At 37.2% G+C, this 19,884-nt stretch overlaps 2 protein-coding genes across 3 annotated transcripts; one reads left to right on the top strand and one right to left on the bottom strand.

The window, feature by feature from the left end:
- Nucleotides 1–332: 332 nt before the first annotated feature.
- LOC139984961 (uncharacterized) lies at nt 333–7,816 on the top strand. Of its 2 annotated transcripts, none has more exons than XR_011799240.1 (3): nt 333–1,133; nt 2,604–5,081; nt 5,559–7,816. XR_011799240.1 is itself a non-coding variant. In XM_071999122.1 (3 exons), the coding sequence occupies exons 2-3, from the start codon at nt 4,955–4,957 to the stop codon at nt 6,692–6,694; spliced, it is 1,263 nt and encodes a 420-aa protein (XP_071855223.1). In that variant the 5' UTR covers nt 920–1,133; nt 2,604–4,954; the 3' UTR covers nt 6,695–7,816. The 2 variants fall into 2 exon arrangements, 1 of the variants encoding a protein (XP_071855223.1); XM_071999122.1 differs by having other exon boundaries at nt 920–1,133.
- Nucleotides 7,817–11,749: 3,933 nt separating this feature from the next.
- On the bottom strand, nt 11,750–18,528 carry LOC139985210 (uncharacterized). Its single transcript, XM_071999475.1, has 2 exons — nt 18,393–18,528; nt 11,750–15,326 (listed from the first exon to the last, which is right to left on the bottom strand). The coding sequence occupies exons 1-2, from the start codon at nt 18,399–18,401 to the stop codon at nt 14,010–14,012; spliced, it is 1,326 nt and encodes a 441-aa protein (XP_071855576.1). The 5' UTR covers nt 18,402–18,528; the 3' UTR covers nt 11,750–14,009.
- Between the last annotated feature and the right edge of the window lie 1,356 nt (nt 18,529–19,884).

Below are 19,884 nucleotides of genomic sequence, written 5' to 3'. Positions count from 1 at the left end.
TATCCATAGGCCGGAATTAAACGACTAGATACGACTTCATTTTAGAATCGCGTATTAATGAACTCGCACTCAATGGTTGGTACAGCAACTACTGTTCATGTCCCACAACCGTGCGTCAGTAATTATAACTCTGTGTTTGTAAGACGGTAGCATGTGTTGCAGGACGTTCTTTTTTAGGTCGCAGACGTACTGCGCATGCTTTATTGCTAGCCCACATTGTAAACAATGTTAAGATATCAAGCTTAAATTGATTAACTAATGTGCTGCAAACGACTATAAAGAAAACATTACAAATTTGCCAAGGTTGGAAATTGCTTTTCAATTTAATTTCCGCTTCTTTATCCTGAAGCCTTTTGGCTTGCCCAGGTAAACGGATACCACTCAACAGTTCGAGTATTTTTCATTAACCTGCTTTCTGAGCCTATCAATAATATCTACGAATCAGAAAGTTGCCGCTGAAAATTAACAAACATTTTGTACATCACTTTTCCTAAACAACTGCATTATATTACGCTTAAAAATCACAATAAAACTTCACTTCACTTGCTTGGTAACTGATATGTGAAACGGTACTGCAATGTCACTTGGTTTGCATGGATTACTCAACTCTGCATGAGAGTTGCTATCTAAATATTTAGAGGGCGCCCGTGAGATATTATTCTGATCATTCTTTCAAACACCATTTTTTTTTTATTATGGTGGGAAAAGGTAAAATCAAAACCAAGAAACATTACATCAAGAGTAAAAGGAAGTATTCATTGCCGAGGGAAGGTTAATTTGATAAAGGTCGTTTAATTAAACAATACATTTGGGAACGTGGTTTTGCTTTCCAAAGTAAGGAGCCCGAATACATTACTAATTGCCTAAGTGGCTAATTGTTATCGTAACGATTAACACGTTAAAAGGTTAAGTATACACTTCGATGGATCATTCTTTACTCAGCTTGAAAAAGGTACAGTTTACAACTTCGAGAAAGATGGATTTGGAGAAGCTACCGTTAATTGGTCAACGACATTCTGGTCACATCAAACATTCCATTTTCATGTTTTTTATATCATGGATTCTTGGTTTAATCGAATGGTCCAACCCGAAACCAGATACAAATCCGCTAGTTCGGAGCCATGCAATATTTGGTAAGTTTTGCATTTCCCCTTATACTCAACGGTGTATTAGAACTAAGAAACTAGCCTTGCTCTTATTCAATATTCTATAGTAATATGATATAGGATAATGAAGGACGGTGTAGACACGTAATTACTTTTAAGAGGAATTAATGTCCATTTACCACTTTTATTTATTAATTGTTGATCCTTCAAGACTCATCCAAAACATTGTTTGGACTGCTAATTCTAGGAATTATGCATCTGCATCTGCAGACATGTTAATCGGCTACTATCATGGGCGTCAACAGGTGGGGGACGGGGGGACATGTCCCCCCCACTTTCAAAAGTGGAGGGGATATCATATCATTTGTCCCACCCACTTTTCAGAGTAGTTATTAAAAAAAATCACATGCATATGCGCGATTTTCTATTTAAGGTCAAGAAATCTGGACTCCCTGGGCCCCTGCTATCTATCACTTGTACCGTCATTTATCTCCCATTCTCCCAATATCCTAAATCTGCCCATTTAATTCGTTCGGGGGGGGGGAGACCATTCGAAAGTGTATTGAATCTTGCACACATGTTGTTTGTATGGGTTCCAAGGGATTAGGTAAGCCATACAGGTAGATGGTGATGAGTTACTATGTTCATATCACTACCTCCAGTCCCTTGGACTGGACGGACGAATAGGGGTGTAGGGGTTAAGTAATTAAGGCTACATGTATTCACCGGCTATGGTAGATCTTTATTGTTGAGTGCCGGCTAGGGGCTACACACGCTCTGCGCGAGGTGCCTTTTTCTGATTATTATTATTAAAGTACCTGGGCACATAACAACTGACGTCTCGCACCTACATGCATGTATTATATATACCACTCCACTCATCCCGGAGGTGACGGCGCCACTTTTTCAATATTTCGTTTGAGATGGACGCTGTGTAATTCGTCTCCCTTGGTGTCAGAACGGCATCTTTCTACCAGTACTTTCTGTCGGAATTTAGTTTTGTGAGAAAAAATTTCTCCTCACAGATCTGGTTCTGATGTAACTAAAAACGACTCAGGAAGGCCGTCTCCTGCGATCTAGGGGGTCTTATGAACCCAAAATTTTCTGGTACGCTACGCGCCAACCAATGGTGGCGCTCCGCTTAGATAGTATAGTGTCCCCCTCACTTTCTGAAACCTGCTGACGCCCATGGCTACTATGAAACAATGAAAGAACTAACAGCCTTTTGATTAGACGTGATCTTCTCAATGTATTGGAAAGAAGAGGAAGGGAGGTAATTAAGGTAATACACGTTATGATATAGATAAACCTTCATTTGTTTTACACATGATACCAAGTGAATACAACATATTGAAGTAATGGGTATTACATTGTTACTTTTCAATTATATCAGTTAATATGCTCGCATATGCTTCCTTTAACCATAATTGAAGTGGTTGTGACAAAACGATGCAAGGAATATATTTACGGTACGTATTTTGTCTTCTTTGTTTTTAGGTAATTCAAGATGGTGGAGACATTTTACCTGCTTGTCGTCTGTCTCCTTTTTATTTTTACTCACGATGGCATCATTATCGACTGTTCTAATTAACGTTGCATGCAATATTGGCGAACAGCACCACACGCTGCAGTTAGTGGCAGTCAGTGTTTGTTATTGGCCGATTCTGATTCTACCACAGATACTCTGCCTAGTGTCGGCCATGTCAAACCTTGTAAACCGATCAAAATCTACGCACCAGAACAAACAAGGTAATACGATATCTTGGAAAATGCTTTTTCGAGAACACCACTTCAATGGCCAATTAAAGAAACTGAATAATCCCGGTGATAACCAAACCAGTACTAGGGTACTGTTACTCTTCCTATCACTTGCAGTTATGGTGTCAACCATGAGAATTAGTTTTTATCTCTTCATGCAAGAAAAATGTAAATTTTGGCTGGATAAAGTCTGGATTTTCTTGGAGGTCTTCGGGCTGATGTATACTGCTACATTTGCATACTTCCTGTACCTCCAGCGAATATTTCTGGAAGCAAAAGAGAGATACACTACCTCGTTCATCGAAGAAAATGTCGGAGATTTAGAGAATTGTACTCTTAAAGCAAAAGATTTGTTGAAGGAATATTTGCAGCTTCGTCAGATCTTTCGACCCTACCTTAATTGGTTACTCTTTAGTTCATCTTTTGGGTTCACTTCTTTCTTTGCATTGAATTTTGTCAATGAATACGAACATTCAACGGAAGTCACTATAACGACACCAATACCAACCGCCCTAAACGATAGTTGGCCGCCATTTTGTACTCAATATTGCACAGAGGCAGATTTCGAGCATAACACAGTTTCGCATTATTTAATCAACCTTTTGTCTCTGGGTAAAATCTGTATGGGTCTTTTTATCACAATAGCAGTGACCAAGGCACGAGATCTAAAGTATGTATGGAATGGGTTCAAAATGAAGTTGAATTTCTTATATAGCACTGCTAGCAGACGTGATAGAGTTTTCTGGGAGAGGCTGTCTCAATTTCTTGACCAAATCAATCCATCTTCTGAGTTAGATATTATTCACACTGTAATAATTCCATTGGTAGGACTTGGTACAGGATTGTTATCAGGCAAACACTTCATGTCAACCCAGAAAGCATAACACCAGTTTTCATAATAATAATTGAATAAATAGTCCAGGTATTTTGGACTGATTAAAGAGAAACATATTCTAAGCATACTGGTGAAGTTTGCATAGTCAATATGTATGTACCACTTTCGCGATTACATCATTTGTTTGAATTTTACTCGTTCTATACCAAACGTGAAACATGAAAAAAGTGAAATTGAAGCGAACGAATGTGATGTCATAGCCAGCACACTGAAAAATTTCTGTTATCTATATTTTTTATTAAAATTTGCTTTAATTATAAATTTCCTCATCCAAAATTGTGATACATCTCATTTTGAACATACCTCAGTCGTTGTCATACTTTTAATTTCACATCTTCTTATTACAAGTGAAACCCTGTCCTTATTCATGTTCAAAATTATACAGTGAGATGTAAAAAAAGCCGAAATGAGTAGCTAAAAGCGTGCAACTGTGACGTCACACCTGTTTGCTTCAAGTTCAATTATGGAACACACTGGGACAATCTCGAATACCAATAACTCCATATTGATGTAAAAATGTTCCTCTGGACTGTCTATTTTAGTGAAACCACCGGTTCTGTTATCGACTGTAATATGATAGAAATAGGCTTACGCTCGAGGAAAAGGTTTCTCTCCCATGAACACACTATTTGTCAGTAGTTTTTTTTTCTGTTATGCCTGTGATAGTATTTTTTTTGATTGTTGTCTGTTCAAGTATCATCATTTTCACTCTATGACATAATATTAATTGTTACCTGGAGCAGGGATTTGCTTGAATTTAGCATCTTCCTGAATGAATCCAAGCTATTACTACAGAAGGCTTCTCGTTGTATATAAATTAAGCTATACCTCATCAGTGAAAGTTCATTTTAAGTTTACCATATGAATTAAGCACTATCAACAGGAAGTAAAGACGAGGAAGTACTGCACTTGTACTTTTCTGCACAACAATCATACAGTCCTCGGAAATTAATATTTAAAGCGAACTTTCATTTCAGCTGAATAACTTTCTATTGAATTCGTATATCTGCTTTCTTTCTGTATCACACATCCGGATGAACGGCAACAAGGAAGCTACTAAACCTAAGAGTGTTACTTCGGAGATCAGAATAATAACTTATGTGAAGAGGAATCGCTTTGGTTTAGTTGTTATTGATGTTATTGCTGCTGCTGTTGCTGCTGTTGTTGTATTTTTGGAATAATATTAGCTGCGATCATGGATATACAAGACAAGGACTACACACCAGGACAGGTTTCCGGTCCTTTGCAAATGATGATGTGGGTTCTCGGGTTACTCGATTGGCCATCCGACGGAAAACACATCTCGACCGTCACATCCATTGGTAAGTTATAATTGCATTTTTGGGGGGTTATGAGTATCGATAGTGATTATACCTTCATTACACAGAAATAACTTGTTATCGTGTTTAATTATTTTGATTGCATTCATTGGCTACATAAATATTTTTTTGTCCCTAAAACAAACAGTACTTGCAATTGTTTTTTTTTTGTTTTTTTAAGTTTTGCATTGATGTGAACTATGTAAAAGTCCACACTGAGCCATGGCCATTATTAACATTTCACCAGCATATTTAGTTCAAATTTTAGAATTGAAAGAAGTCTTCCAAATGGAAAAGATCTCCTGTTGCAAACGTTGCAGTTTTGAAGCTGTAATGACAAATCCGATGATCTGATCATTTCTGAGATATACGCATAATTATATCACTATTTACTTTTGGTTTAAATCTTCCAAAATAATGACCTGTCTTTAAAAAGAATTATTTTAATTTTCTGCATTTTTCTTTTTTTCACCGTTGCAGGCCTATCCAGGGTACGAAGGAAGCTGATGTGTGGTTCTCTCCTTGTCATTTCATTGCTGGTAACGACCGTCTCCACTGGGGCAGTGTTAATGCACTTCGTCTGTAATTTAGGACACGAGCACCATACTATGCATTTTGTAGTTGTTAGTATCTGTTTTTGGCCTGTCTTAGTCTCACCTCAGATCATTACCACCATAGTAACGTTTTCAAAACTGTTGCCAGGATATCAACACCAAAGACGAGCGAATATTTCTTGGATGAATCTATTCTCCGAGGAGAGCTTCATCCGAGATTTGGCTAAATGGCATCCTTCAGGAGGGGAAAAATGCCTCCCACGCTTCGGAATCTTGATTATACTCGAGTTATTCGCGACAGCTTTCTCAGTATGGAGGATTCTTTTCTTCCTTCTCATGCAGAAAAATTGTAAAATATGGCTATCTAATATTTGGATGTTTGTGGAGGTTTTTGGCTTAATTTATGGGAATCTGTTCGTTTACTTTATGTATCTGCATCGCATTTTCTTGGAGAAGAAGGAAGAAAGGACAGTTGCTTTTGTCCGAGAGCATGTCGGAGAATTAAATAACTGTATCACCGAATGTAGACAGTTTTACAAAGAGTACTTGCAGTTTAGGAGATTGTTCTTGCCGATGTTCAGTCTGTTGCTATTCAGTTCTGCATTTGGTATGACTGTGTTCTTCACTTTAAACTTGGTCCGTAATAACGATTCGAATAGCTCCGAGTCACAATTGGTAACAATTCCTCCTTCAACACTTACGTTTCGACATCTTAACTTTACATCTACATGCGCTTTGTACTGCACGGAAGCAGATTATATGCATGTCGAGTCAGCACAGTTATTTACTTACTCTTTGTCCATTTTCAAGATTATTATGGGAATTGGAGTAGCCATTTTAGTGTCCAAAGGCCGAGGTGTTCGCCATAACTGGGATAAGTTTAGGCTTAATATTAATCTCATGTATGAGGCGAAGGACAGAGTATTTTGGGAAAGACTCGTGAAGTTTATAGATAGACTTCAACCTTCAACAGGAAGTGACGTTATACATACAATGATCATACCTCTCGTAGGGCTTGGCATTGGTTTGTTGAGTGGAAACCATCTTGCCGCCGTACACTAAAATGTAACGTGTAGAAGTTTGGGAAAAAAGTTAATACAACGACATAAAGTTTATAGTGTATATTTCGAAATGAGTTTTGTGGAAATAGTGCAATTTAAGAGAAAATACGAGTGCAGACTAAGTTTTGTGATTCTCTGTTAGTTTAAGTTTACAAATAGGATAAAAATATGTTATGTAATATTCTGTTACAATAAAATAGCAAACATTGTAAAGTACATAAGGTGAATTGGAAAAAGAAGACGTTTGTGTCCAAATACCTTTAATTTGTAAATATCAATTTATAGAAACTCAATTAAGTCATTTGTAATTTGATTAAGTAGATTCAAGCAGAATCGCACAAAATTAATAGTTTTTCTTTTCATAAATGATTCATTCAGTTTCGCACAAGCAGTTATTTCATAAAAAGTTATTTATACCTTAACAACCCGAAGATAGTTAGCTTTGATCTCCTTTGTCGTGTTTATTATGAAGCCACTTTATGCACTTATTCCTATCAACATTGCTCAGATTTGACTGTATTGCTTAGATTTTAATTCATGATGTAAATATATCCCAAATTCTAAGTTCAGAAAGTATCGTTTCTTTTAATGTTTTGTGATGTGTGTCGACGGCTGTGCTTATGTGTCCCGAGGATAACATCATCAACATTCTTGTTATAGTTCCTCAAATGACGAAGAATCATATTGGGTACTTTGTCTTATGAAATATGCATGATACGTTCATGAAATGAAAGTGTTTGATAGTTTTACAATCATGTACTCTATAGTGTGATTGTGAAGACATATATACATTTTGCGTTACTTTTCAATGACATGTAAAACTCCATTAAATCGAAGCGATGATTTTTTTTTATAGTTTGTACTCTCTTCCACATAAATACATCAACCTAACTGGATGACCAATTGATTAGATTCAAATCTAAATATTGAGAACTCAATCGTCTCATTTTTCTGATTTCGGTAGTTCCTCTGAAATATAATCTAGCATTTTAGTTGTAAATGTTCATGCCTAGTATCTTATATATGACAATGTTTAGCCAATGCTTTCCAGGAGAATATATTTAGATTAGATCGTAGACGTATACACGAGCCAAGAATACAAGTTTAAATACAATTCAATGAAAGATACCATGCTTGCACAGAACACTGAAGCTTCTTTTTCTTTTTTTGCGTAAATCGCCGTCTCGTTTTTCAATCGGTAACTCTGGAAGCGTTTATATTAATACTGTATCAGTAAGAAACTTCTATTTGCCACATAATATCCAATATGGAAGACAAAAAATGGGTAAAAGTAAGCTGCATTTTGAGAAACTTCTCGGTCTGTTCTGACTTATTTACTCCTCGTCAACTCCTGTCGTCCATTCAGTTGGTTGTCCTTGAAGTTGTTGTAAATCGATGTCTCGGTTTTCAAACGGTTACGCTGGAAGCGTTTTATGCAGGGGGGTAGGACGCTTCCAAAAAGTGGGGGGGGAGGCACAACATCAGAGGGGCACTTTCTCATTTCACAACCACAACTATCTTTTCACCTTCTATTTATCCTTTTGTTCTCTTTACAAAACAGATCAAACAAAAGCCATAATTCAGTTTTCTTTAATTTCATTTTCAAGTAATTAATTTACATTGACTTCCCTATCCTTGACAATTTCAGTATTTTCTTGCGATGTTTTCATTCAGTAACAATAAGTATCACAACAGTCTCGTAATGGCATTTGCTTACTCGGATAACTAACTTGCGTATTTAGCTATACTAGAATACATTTTCAACTAGACTGGCATGAGGACGTCATTGACCCAGGTGTGCGAGCGAGGTAGGAATCCGGGCGGCGTATTTTTTTACCCAGGACAAACGTGGGCATCGGCCAATCAAATCCCTGGATTCCAAACATGTGACGCTTTTTTCAAAAAACATGTTCTGAATCTTTTTTCCTAGTTTTGACCCCAGATTATCAACGACAATCCTTCATTTTCATAGAAAATATGTCCCTAACCCACTTTCTAAACCCTAACTCTGATTTCAAACGAATTTGAAATTCCTGAAAAACCTGAAACCCACGTTCGTCCTGGGAAAAAAAAATACGCATCTGGGCGCGAAGCTACAGGTGCCCTGTCACAATAACAGTAATGTACATCCGCTCTGGAAAGTTAACCGTTGTCGGAAAATAGTATAAAGTGGACCTAATGAAGTGACTTTATCGGCAAGTTTTCAGCCATCATCAGCCTTTTTGATGCTTGATTGTTGAAGAAGATGACAAAAACTACTAATGGTCTAAGAATCGGGAGAATTGAAGGTGATTTTAGGCATTTTAGAAATTCCTGGGTGAAAATGGACGATTACGAATCAAGATCTGACAGATGAGTTGGGGAGCAACAATTCTTAATTGAATGTTACATATAAGCCCAAACAAATCAACTATCATGCGGTGGTTAAGAAACGTCAGTTGAAAACTTCTATCTATGCTCTAGCAGCTTTGGACGAATTCAATTTGTAAGTCAATTGAGCAATTAATTGTGGTACGACACCTGCATATAGGCATAAACCATAAATATTTCTGCGAAGCATTTATGCACAGCTGGCAAAAGATGTGCATATTCCTATTCGATTACTATGATGAGGGCACATTGATCGTCATACATTTACCAAGTCTGAATACGTGAGCCTTTAAAATTCACTGACCTCATGACCTTTGTCAGTTTACGTTAACTAATACGCCCTGAACAAATGATCATTCAAAAAGTCATTACTGCTTAAAGTTTGTTATATTATCATTCGGTATGCGTTTACTTACCCCAAATGCTGTTTCTGGTATTTGATCTTTGACTTTCAACCCATGACGTCACTACGGCATAAAATCCCATATAATGTACACACACAAACCCACCAATTTTAGGTCCATCGGCATTACAAATGAGGAGTAGTTCTTATAATCGAAACACTTTTTTCGAACCAACTCCTTCGATAACATTTTACATTCATTAATGAGCTTTTAACTTGCAAAAGGGGCGTACGTAACAGGACGGGGTAAGGGGTTTCCCCTTTCCTTGTTGGTCTATAATAATAAACTGGATCCGAGTTCATCCTAGTCTATCACTCATGAACGTAAAAGAAATATAAAAAAAATGAAAGAAAATCATACTATTAGATTCTCCCTTCACGTCGATGGGGAATAATGTAAGGATAAGTCGTTACGAGAGAACAAGACATATCACCAAATGCTACAGCTTCCGGGGCTTTGACCCTCACAAGGGCTCGGAGATAAACATCCCATAGAATTTTAAAGTCAATCTTCTGTCTGCATGTGCTTGGATGCTGCAGCTTCAGGGGACTTGCCACACCAGCAGCACTCACAGCCAATAATAATGTACCGTTTTAAATGTAAAACAATTATCGTTCCATAACTGCTGTTTATACGGTATGGTGAACTTCAAACTCAATTAGAGGATTGACGATAACATGTTATAAGTTCTCCGACGATTTTGTTTGTTTTGAATAATCCTTATCTGAAATTTGAATAGAGATACCGTAACATCATGGAGCTAGACAAACCTAAAATACGTGGCAAAATATGATAAGATGACGATGTACATAAGCTGGGCTTCAATATAAAAACAATAAATATAAAAACTAAACATTTATGACGCCGAAAGCCAAAAGTTCTGCAGACAGCTGGCATTATTTATATACAATTCAATCATGCTTATCACACAGAGCAATATTGTACAAAATAAAAAAGGCGTCATTTTTTACAGCATTTAACGATGACACTATTATCCAAGATTTAAGGCAGCTATTTGAGTTGGGTAAACTGTATTCTGTTCGGTACTAACAACCCCATTACAAAATCATGTAGATAATTAGCTTGACTTGAGTGAACTATCACATCAAAAAGTGAAGAAAAAGTTGGAAGTCTAAAAATAAATAACTAATAATTAGACTTTTACATGCATGTGATTAATAGCTATACAATAAACAAGTGTTTGCCCCTTCTGCTACTGTGACTTGTCATTTAGCCTCTGAAAATGATCCTGCTAGGATTTAACGTCAGACCCTCTTACTTTTACACATGCTCTTACACAGGCTCTTTAGTGGATAAGCAGTTTGCTAACAGTTTTGTTTATTCTGGCAATCTTAAGTTGAGTACTCTGTAATACACGTACGTTAGGTTGGATAAAATTGTGGAATATGGGTGAAAAGTTCATGAAACCTACACAAACTACCATATATACCACTCATTAGAAGTAGGCAATAAAGAGTTCCAGATGCATGATCATCCTCAAAATGTGGGTATATAGATAAATACTATGATGAGGCACATTGATGGTCATACATTTACCAAGTCTGAATAGGTCAGCCTTTTAAATTCACTGACCTCATCACATTTTATGTTAACTAATACGCCCTAAACAAATATTCATTCGAAAAGTCATTACTGCTTGAAGTTTGTTATATGATCATTTGGTATGCGTGCAGTAACCCCAAATGCTGCTTTCGGTTTTTGATGATTGACATTCAACCATATGATGTCATGATGGCATAAAATCCCATATACACACATCCCCACCAGTTTTAATTCCATCGGCCTTACAAATGAGAAGTAGTTCGTAATCGAAACACTTTTGTTCGCATCAACTCCTTCGATAATATGTCACATTCATTAATGAGCTTTTAACTTGCAAAAAGGGGCGTACATAAAAGGGCGGGGTTAGGGGTGCACCTCCCCAGTTGAATACTGTTGGTCTCAAATCGATGCCACGTTGCTCTATAATAATAACAAATATTCTCCCTTCACGTCGATTGGAGAATAATATAAGAGTAAGAGCTCTGGAAGGTGAGCGGTGAGAGGTGAACGGAACTTTGATTCTGACTTTTGCTCAAATACTGCAGAAAATAATGCATTTCAACGCGAAAGCACTGCGCTCTTGGGCTTGCAGCAACTGTAGATGGGAATTTCTCATTTTGGAATAGCCTATACCCCCACAAAAAAACGTGATAAAAGAAAAACAGCCAGTTTGAAGTTACATTTTCTTGTTTTTTTTTTTGTTATTTAATCTGCCATAACTTGATATACATAGCTTATTAAACAACATTTTTCCTTACAAATGATATAACAAAATTTTGAAGGAGCAAAACAATTTAGATTGTTACGGGATTCGAGCCAGAGACCTAATTAATACTAGTCCAGTGTTTTACTAACCGAACTATCCAGTCCTATCTATATAACCATTTCGATGCTGGGCTATTTTCGTTGTATATTTACTAGTAAGACATTTCTGTTGTAAATTTGCATTAAAAATTACTGTTTATAAAGACAACAGAAATAGCAGAGTATAAAGCTACGATCAAAGTAAATCCCTTGGATAAGTCAATTGCTGAAAGTAATATGCAAAATTTTAAGAAAGAGTTAAATGTTCCTATACCAATGTTATTGAACGTACGTAACACACGACTTTATTCGTCTTTGTTTTAAAACTTAATTGACACTTAAATCAGCTGTATGGTGAAGTATAAAATGTCATCAAAGCTATCCCTCCACGATCCATCTCTGGATATGCTAGAAAGATCAAAATTGGTCACCAATATATATGATCTTGTTTGATCCATATACTTCATTTGATACCTGATTCTACAAGTTTAACCAATCTCCAAGTAAAATATTCCCTAAAACGTTTATCAACATGAGGATTTAAAGTTTGGTGACTTGTTTTGGTAGTTGCTAGTTTTAGTTCACATCTAGCCATCTCGGCTTTCTGCTGTTATTTGACAATGGTGATACATTTCCAAGAATCAATCTCTCGCCGCATCTCTCCAAAATGAAATCTGAATAAAAATTGGTATTCAAATTTCAGTATTTAAAACAATTGTGGCAAGTCTTGTCTTTCAAAGTGAACAAAATCATGTCGACTGGGTTTTATTGATACGATTAAGAATGGTTCACGATTAATTACAAATTGGGTTCAAAAAGGTGGAAACTCTGGTATGGTATGATGGTCCAAAAGGTAAGTAGGAGTTGTATTGTATTTTTAAATTATGTACATCGATATATTTCATCCTTAACAGTCTAACGTCTAATTTGGAGACCACTATAGGTTAAAAAGACCAATGGAACAAAACTTTGTTGAGTAAAAGAAAAAGTAGTAAACACTGCAAGCGAACGAGCAAAAGAATACAAAGAGTAAAGAGATAAACTTGTAAGAAGGAAAACCCCCCAAATATGGGGGTATGCGGAGGAGGGAGAGGGAAGAAAATAATACATAATGAATATGTATATACAAGTACTTGGACATAGTATGATCCTTAGATAAACAACCCTGGGTAACTGATTTTCAAAAGAAAAACAAATCATTAGACTATAGCTTAGATGTGAACATTGATAGAAAGTAGTAATGTATTTTATAAACACAAAGTACATTTAGATATATTCATGATAAAATCAGTTTAAACTAAACGAGAATGAATATTACATGTTACGAGGGTGGGGCTGGAAGTAGACTTTTGTAGCAAATTCCACATCATAGAATAATACGTGATGAAAAAAGAAAAACATTGACGTTGAAAATCTAATCTACATTGCGCAGGTTAAAAATTTGTTGGGGTTATTTCATTTCAGGTGAAAAATATACTGAATATTTCAGTAAAAATATTTCGTAGAAAGAGTAGAATAGTGGCATAACGGTGACCTGATCCTGGAGTGGCGTTATCCACAGGTGTCGAGCAACGGGTCGCGTCTGTCACCAGAAAAATATTATGAAAATGAGGAACAATAATATTTATACCAAATTTTCTGGGTTCTTTACTGACCTCCGGGCTATAGCCTGTGGCAAAATGAATCCTAACCACAAAGTCTCACTATAAACATCTTTATAAGCAGTTGCGACAAATTAAAACTGTACATTCACGACACGTTTTCAAAGCAACTTCTGTCGACCTTACTGTACGTATTATCATGCAGGGCATTTGATTTATTGATATGAAACACGTTAGGTGACACTGATATTATGTCAAAAGGGGGAAGGGTCGAAGGCCTGCGCCCTACCACTGAAGCGCCACTTGGTTACGTGCATGCTAGTACAAGTTAAGTGCATAATTCTTTCTCTCAAACAAATCAAGTGTGTGGTCAGCAATTAGAACTGGTTCATCAACAACTTTTCAGGATCGTTGATCATGATCTTGAGTCACGCTTTCATTGACGCTGTGGTTATATAGTATGGTTTGGAACTGCTGTCAAATGGACTGGTACCAGCTGACAGCGATTTCAAGTCTTGACCCATTTTGCCTTTGTCTCGTTTCTTTCCTTTCATTTTCCAGACGAGATACTTCATCAATGTCTTAAAACGAATATAACATAACTTATAGCATAACCAAAACCAAAAGAAGTAACTAACACAGTAATAAAACAAATAACAATAATAACAATTTTCAGACCAGTTCTGAAATGTTTGAAGGAACATACTCTATACACTATAAACATAAATAACAGCATTTCCAAAATAACAACAACAGTGTCCATAGCAATACAAATAATAACACTTAAAACAATAGTATCTGAATATGACGAGTTGTCTGTCTTCTCCGTAGACGTATCTTCTTTAGAAGTATTGGACTCTTCCGTGACGTCACCAGGATTGCTCATAGTTGCATTCGTCGTTGTTTCAGGACACGTGGTATCTTCGGGTTTTAGTGTCCTAGCCAGAACTATTTCCATTGTGACAGTATTTACACATGTCCATGTACACGATGTCCTCAATGTCTCGTCTCTCTGTATCCACTCCCGTACATCATTAAAGGAGCAATCACATCTGAAGGGGTTACCGTCAAGTAGCAAATTACTAGTTACATTAATAAAATAAGTAATATTTGTGGCATCAGATATTTCATTAATCCTAACATCTAGTGTTTGTAGTCCCATTAACGAATTACTACTCAAAGGTCGTGGAATGGACTGTAACCGGTTATTGGCCAAGTTTATGGTTTCAGACGAAAAGGGAAAGCACCAGGGGTAGATCTCTACAATTGAGTTACTGCTTAAATCCAGGATCTTCAAATGATGCAGGGGCTCGAATAATCCGTTTGGAATGCGTGTTAGTTGATTCGAATTAAGATGAATGCGAAGAAGAGCAGACAAGTCCATGAACAAATTTGGAGATAAATCCGTCAACCGATTATGTCCAAGAAACAAAGCTGAAAGTTTAGTCAAGTTAGAAAACGTACCTTCACTGATTGTAAGTAAATTGTTCCTGTCGAGGTGAATTTGTTCAATGGTGTCTTTAACACTGTAAAATATCGTCTCTGGTAATATCGCGATATGATTCTGTGACAAGTAGATACTGACAACATGGTCTAAGCCCATGAACGTCCCAGGCTGCACACTGACGATGGCGTTGGATGATATATCGAGATGTTGTACAGAATTATAGTAGTAAAATGAATTGTTCGGTAGAGAGGTTATATCGTTGAATGATAAGTCGAGAACAAGAGCTTCTGCACAACCGTCATGAATCGGTATCTGATGCAGCTTGGTTTTACTACAGTCAGCAATTCTATGTTGGCTATCGTAGGAACATTCATTCCTGCAATTGGGACTAGAGAATGCTTCAGTCAATACTATCAACAGCCACAAAACATTCAAACACAGCAGCTGCAGATAGAAGATAGAAGAAAAGTGATTTTTGGTAGTACTGCAAATGTATCTCTTCATGTAAGACACCAATATACAAGGAAAATAGTCTTTTTAAATTATTAACAATGGAAAATAGGTGAGAAATCCATGGATAGAACGGGATTCGAACCGTGACATCTTGGTGACAAACCCATCGCTCTCTTCCAACTGAGCTATTTAACCCTAAATAGTTAGTGGCGATCCGTATATAGTCATTTTCTTTGCTGGGGCGCAAGTCAGAAGCCACAGTACCTTCCGGCCGGTTTCTGTGGTTCCTTACATATAAGTATAATTACTTAACGTCCTTTAAGGTCCTGTTTGATTAACCCCACTCCCCTTCTCACTTCATCTTTACTTGATTTGTGAACTGACATATCAATATATTTACATGTTCTTTATGTGCAAGACACCACCATACCTCACCGTTACACACCGCGTCGTACCAAACCGTTCCGTACAAACCATAACGTGGCACCCTACATACCGTATTGTAACACACCGTACGATATACCGTATCATAACTTAAACCGTACAAATACATATACCCATCTATATCATGATACCGTATCGTGCTATACAATACAATACGAGAACCATAACATACCATAACGAGCCATACCATACAAACACATAAACAAGTTTATTGTTGTAAAGTATACACTGGTTTAATACGAGCTTATACACCGTACGTTTCAACCGTTTAGAAGGCTGTCGGAAAAAAAGACTTTCGGCAGAATTTTAGTTTTGATATGGCATAGTTCAAGAAGAAGAAAGTCAACAAAAAGATAGCAAAAAAAAGTTAAAAAAAGAGAAATTAAGTCCAGCAATATGCTTAAATAGGTATTCCACATTAATTTCATGATTCTCAGATGTAATGAATGCTTCCTTTACCAGCTAAGCTGAAAATGACTTTGCATGCATAAATCTTAATGTTGATCCTTATAATACCGTACTTGTTAATGTTGTTGTATAAAGTATAATAACGCAGCCACGTCATTTTGGTTTGAATTCATACAAGCAACACAGTGTCCTTGGGTGCCAAACAACACCATTCATCATTGACAAATTTGTAACACATTAATTACATGTCTTTTGAAGCCATCAAATAAATTTTAAGTTTCTCAAATGCGTTTTAAGGAACTTATCTTACGGAATGTGATTTAGATTTGAAGGTACAGCCACTTCTTCAACTATCAGTAATTACATATAAAGTAATGTTACAATGCATTCCTAAATGTTTGAATGGATGATCTAGACTTAAGTATATCTGGTAAAGAATTCCAGAATGTAGCAGCACGATAACGTAAACATTTCCTAGCAATATCATATCATGGTATGTCAAATATTATATCGTCTTGTATAATGGTTATAAAAGCTAGAGTTTGTAGCCATGAAACTATATTGAAAGCGCGAGGTAAAATGTTATTACACGGTCGAAAATCAAAAGTAGTCGTATTTCAATTAATAATATCAGACAATTTCATTAAGTTTGAAGTTTGAAATTTAAATAAGTCATTAGTGTGATTACGTGCTTGAGCATGTGCAACATTGTGGATTACACTATTTCTGAAGCGTTACCATGTTTGTCATGTGACATTGGATGGTTCCAGACCAAACCAAGGGCGTAGGAACCGGGGGGCTGGGGGCGCCAGCGCCCCCAGTGAAAAATGTGGAGGGGCGGAAGTATCATTCCGTCCCCCGGTTCGCAAGTCAGAAAACCCCTTTTTCATTTCCAAATGAGAAAAAAAATCTCATTTGGAGCACCAAATTGCATCAAAGGCCAGGTGAAAATACAAATTAAGTTTACAAAATGGAGTGGGTGTTGAAGTGTGCTATATTGCAGGGATACCCCCTCCCCTTATACCCCTCCCCCAGGCTGGCCATCAGTTTTCAGCCCCCCCTCTTTGAATTACAAACTACAGTACACAATTAGTATTTCTAATATTAAGTGAAAGTTGGTTTGCAGAAAACCAGTATAAATACTTCGGCAATTGGCTGCAAATAGGTCTCTTGCAGTATGTTAAGATTCCTGTTTGAAAGAAATATGTTTTATTTCGTCAGCATATAACAGGACAGTTGACTTGGTAGACATATGCAGTGGCGTAGGAAGGTACTTTTGAGTTGGGGGGCTGAAGACTGATGGCCGACCTAGGGGAGGGGTCTAAGGGGGCCTCAGATGCAATTTGGTGCAATATAGCACACTTCAACACCCACCCCATTTTGTAAACTTAATTTTGAATTTTCATCTTGCCTTAGATGCAATTTGGTGCTTCAAATGAGATTTTTTTCTCACTTGGAAATGAAAAAGGGGTTTTCTGACTTGCGAAGCGGGGGTGGAATGATACTTCCGCCCCTCCACATTTTTCACAGGGGGGCGGGCGCCCCAGCCCCCCCCCCCCCCCAGCCCCCCGGTTCCTACGCCCTTAGGACACATGCGAAATATCATTAATGTAAATTATAAATAAATGTGGGTCTAGAATAGAACCTTGGGGCATACCACAGAGTACATTACAAAGCTGTAAATGATTACCATCGTAAGAAGAAAACTTTTTTCTGTTGGAAGGGTAGCTGATAAACCAAGTGAGAATAGAACCCCTCATACTATAGTGACGGAATCTTTAAAAAGTCATAGTGGTCCATGTTGGAGAATGTCTTAGACAAAGTCTAGGAAACCACCAACAGTAAAGTGATTATCGCTATAATAGAGGCACTCAATATGTCAACCGCACCAGCAACAGCCATTTCAGTAGAATAACCAGCATAAAACATATTGACCAACACAAATAGCATCATGTTTATCAAGAAAATTAATTTCTTGGTTATACATAAGACGTTCAGGAATTTTTAATAAACAGGGTAACACAGAAATTGGGCGATAGTTTACAATTAATTTGAATCTCCTTTCTTAAAACGTACTTACAAGTAGGTAACTATGCCTATGCGGTTATAAGGGCTACATACTGCATCTATGACTCAGATTTACAGTTTAGATCACAGCAATGACACTATAATACATAAACAGTAGCAACTAGTGAAAATACTTACAACTTCCATGTCGTCCAAGTAGGCCTATCACGTAATGGTGTATGGTACCAGTTGTAATATCGTTATTGTTCAATAGCTGCTGCAGTGAGCTATGTATGGTATAGGTGAACTTCAAACTCAAGTAGGGGAGTTTAAGATAACATTTATCATCATGGGTGTTACCAAAGCCAAGCACGGTTTTTGTTTGTTTAAACAATTCTTATCTAAATGAATAGATATAAGCATCATGGAGCTAGCTAGACAAACAAGATAAAGTCGAAGTCGACATTTTGTACCACGCGAACAGCGTGCCAAAGTATGTTATAGGTGAGTTATATATGTCCCTTAAACCCCGAACTAACAGTCCTCTACTTCGAACTTACAGTAATATTTGGGCATATATTCCTCCCCAGCCCACTCCTCTATGTAATCCTCCGTGTACGGTCTTACAGAGTGTTATGTATCACCTGATACACATACAGAACACAGTTACTACTGTAAATCTTAAAGTTTTGTACCACAGTAAAAACTGGATCTTGCTGTAAATCGGTAGCATATGCTATTAGGATTACAGTAAGAATTGAGGATATGTGTAATTCCAACAAATCTAGTTGTTCGAGATTTGTTTAAATTACAAATATCCGCAGTTCTTACTGTAAACCTAATAGCACATGCTACCGATTTATCAGATTTGTCAGCAAAATCCAGTATTTACTGTGGTACAAAACTTTGAGATTTACAGTAGTTACTGTAATCTCGGTGTGAATCGGATGTATTTATGGAGAGAGTTAGCGATGCGGCGTACGAACAGCGCCAAGTTCTCGGCAACAGAAGGTTGTTAAAGGTATTGAAAATTAAACTAAATCATTAGTGTGATCACGTGATTGATCATGTGCAACAGGACGGATTACTTTGGTTTCTGAAGCGTTACCATTTTTGTCATGTGACATTGGCCGGTTCCAGACTAAACAGTATAAAATGAGTAAATTGAAGTTAAATTAAAGTCTGTGAAATAGTTCTCAGAATTTTCATTGGAAGGATATGCTTCAGATTTGATAAAATTGATAATAAATACATCTACTCCGAACTTACAGCCCTCTACCCGAACTTACAGTCATCTACCTCGAACTTACAGTTCTCTACCCGGAACTAACAGTCATCTACCCCGAACTGACAGTCCTCTACCCCGAACTTACAGTCCCCTACCCCGAACTTACAGTCCCCTACCCGAACTTATAGTCCTCTACCCCGAACTTACAGTCCTCTACCCCGAACTTACAGTCCTCTACCCCGAACTTACAGTCCTCTTCCCCGAATTAACAGTCTTCTACCCGAACTTATAGTCCTCTACCCCGAACTTATAGTCCTCTACCCGAAACTAACAGTCATCTATTCCGAACTTACAGTCATCTACCCGAACTTACAGTTCTCTACCTCGAACTTACAGTCCTCTTCCCCGAACTTACAGTCCTCTACCCCGAAGTTACCGTCCTCTACCCCGAACTTACAGTCA

Source organism: Apostichopus japonicus, chromosome 17 (assembly GCF_037975245.1).
Source record: "Apostichopus japonicus isolate 1M-3 chromosome 17, ASM3797524v1, whole genome shotgun sequence".
Lineage (NCBI taxonomy): Eukaryota > Metazoa > Echinodermata > Holothuroidea > Aspidochirotida > Stichopodidae > Apostichopus > Apostichopus japonicus.
Note: the sequence above shows the minus strand (reverse complement) of the source record. Positions and strands in the feature narration are given on the sequence as shown.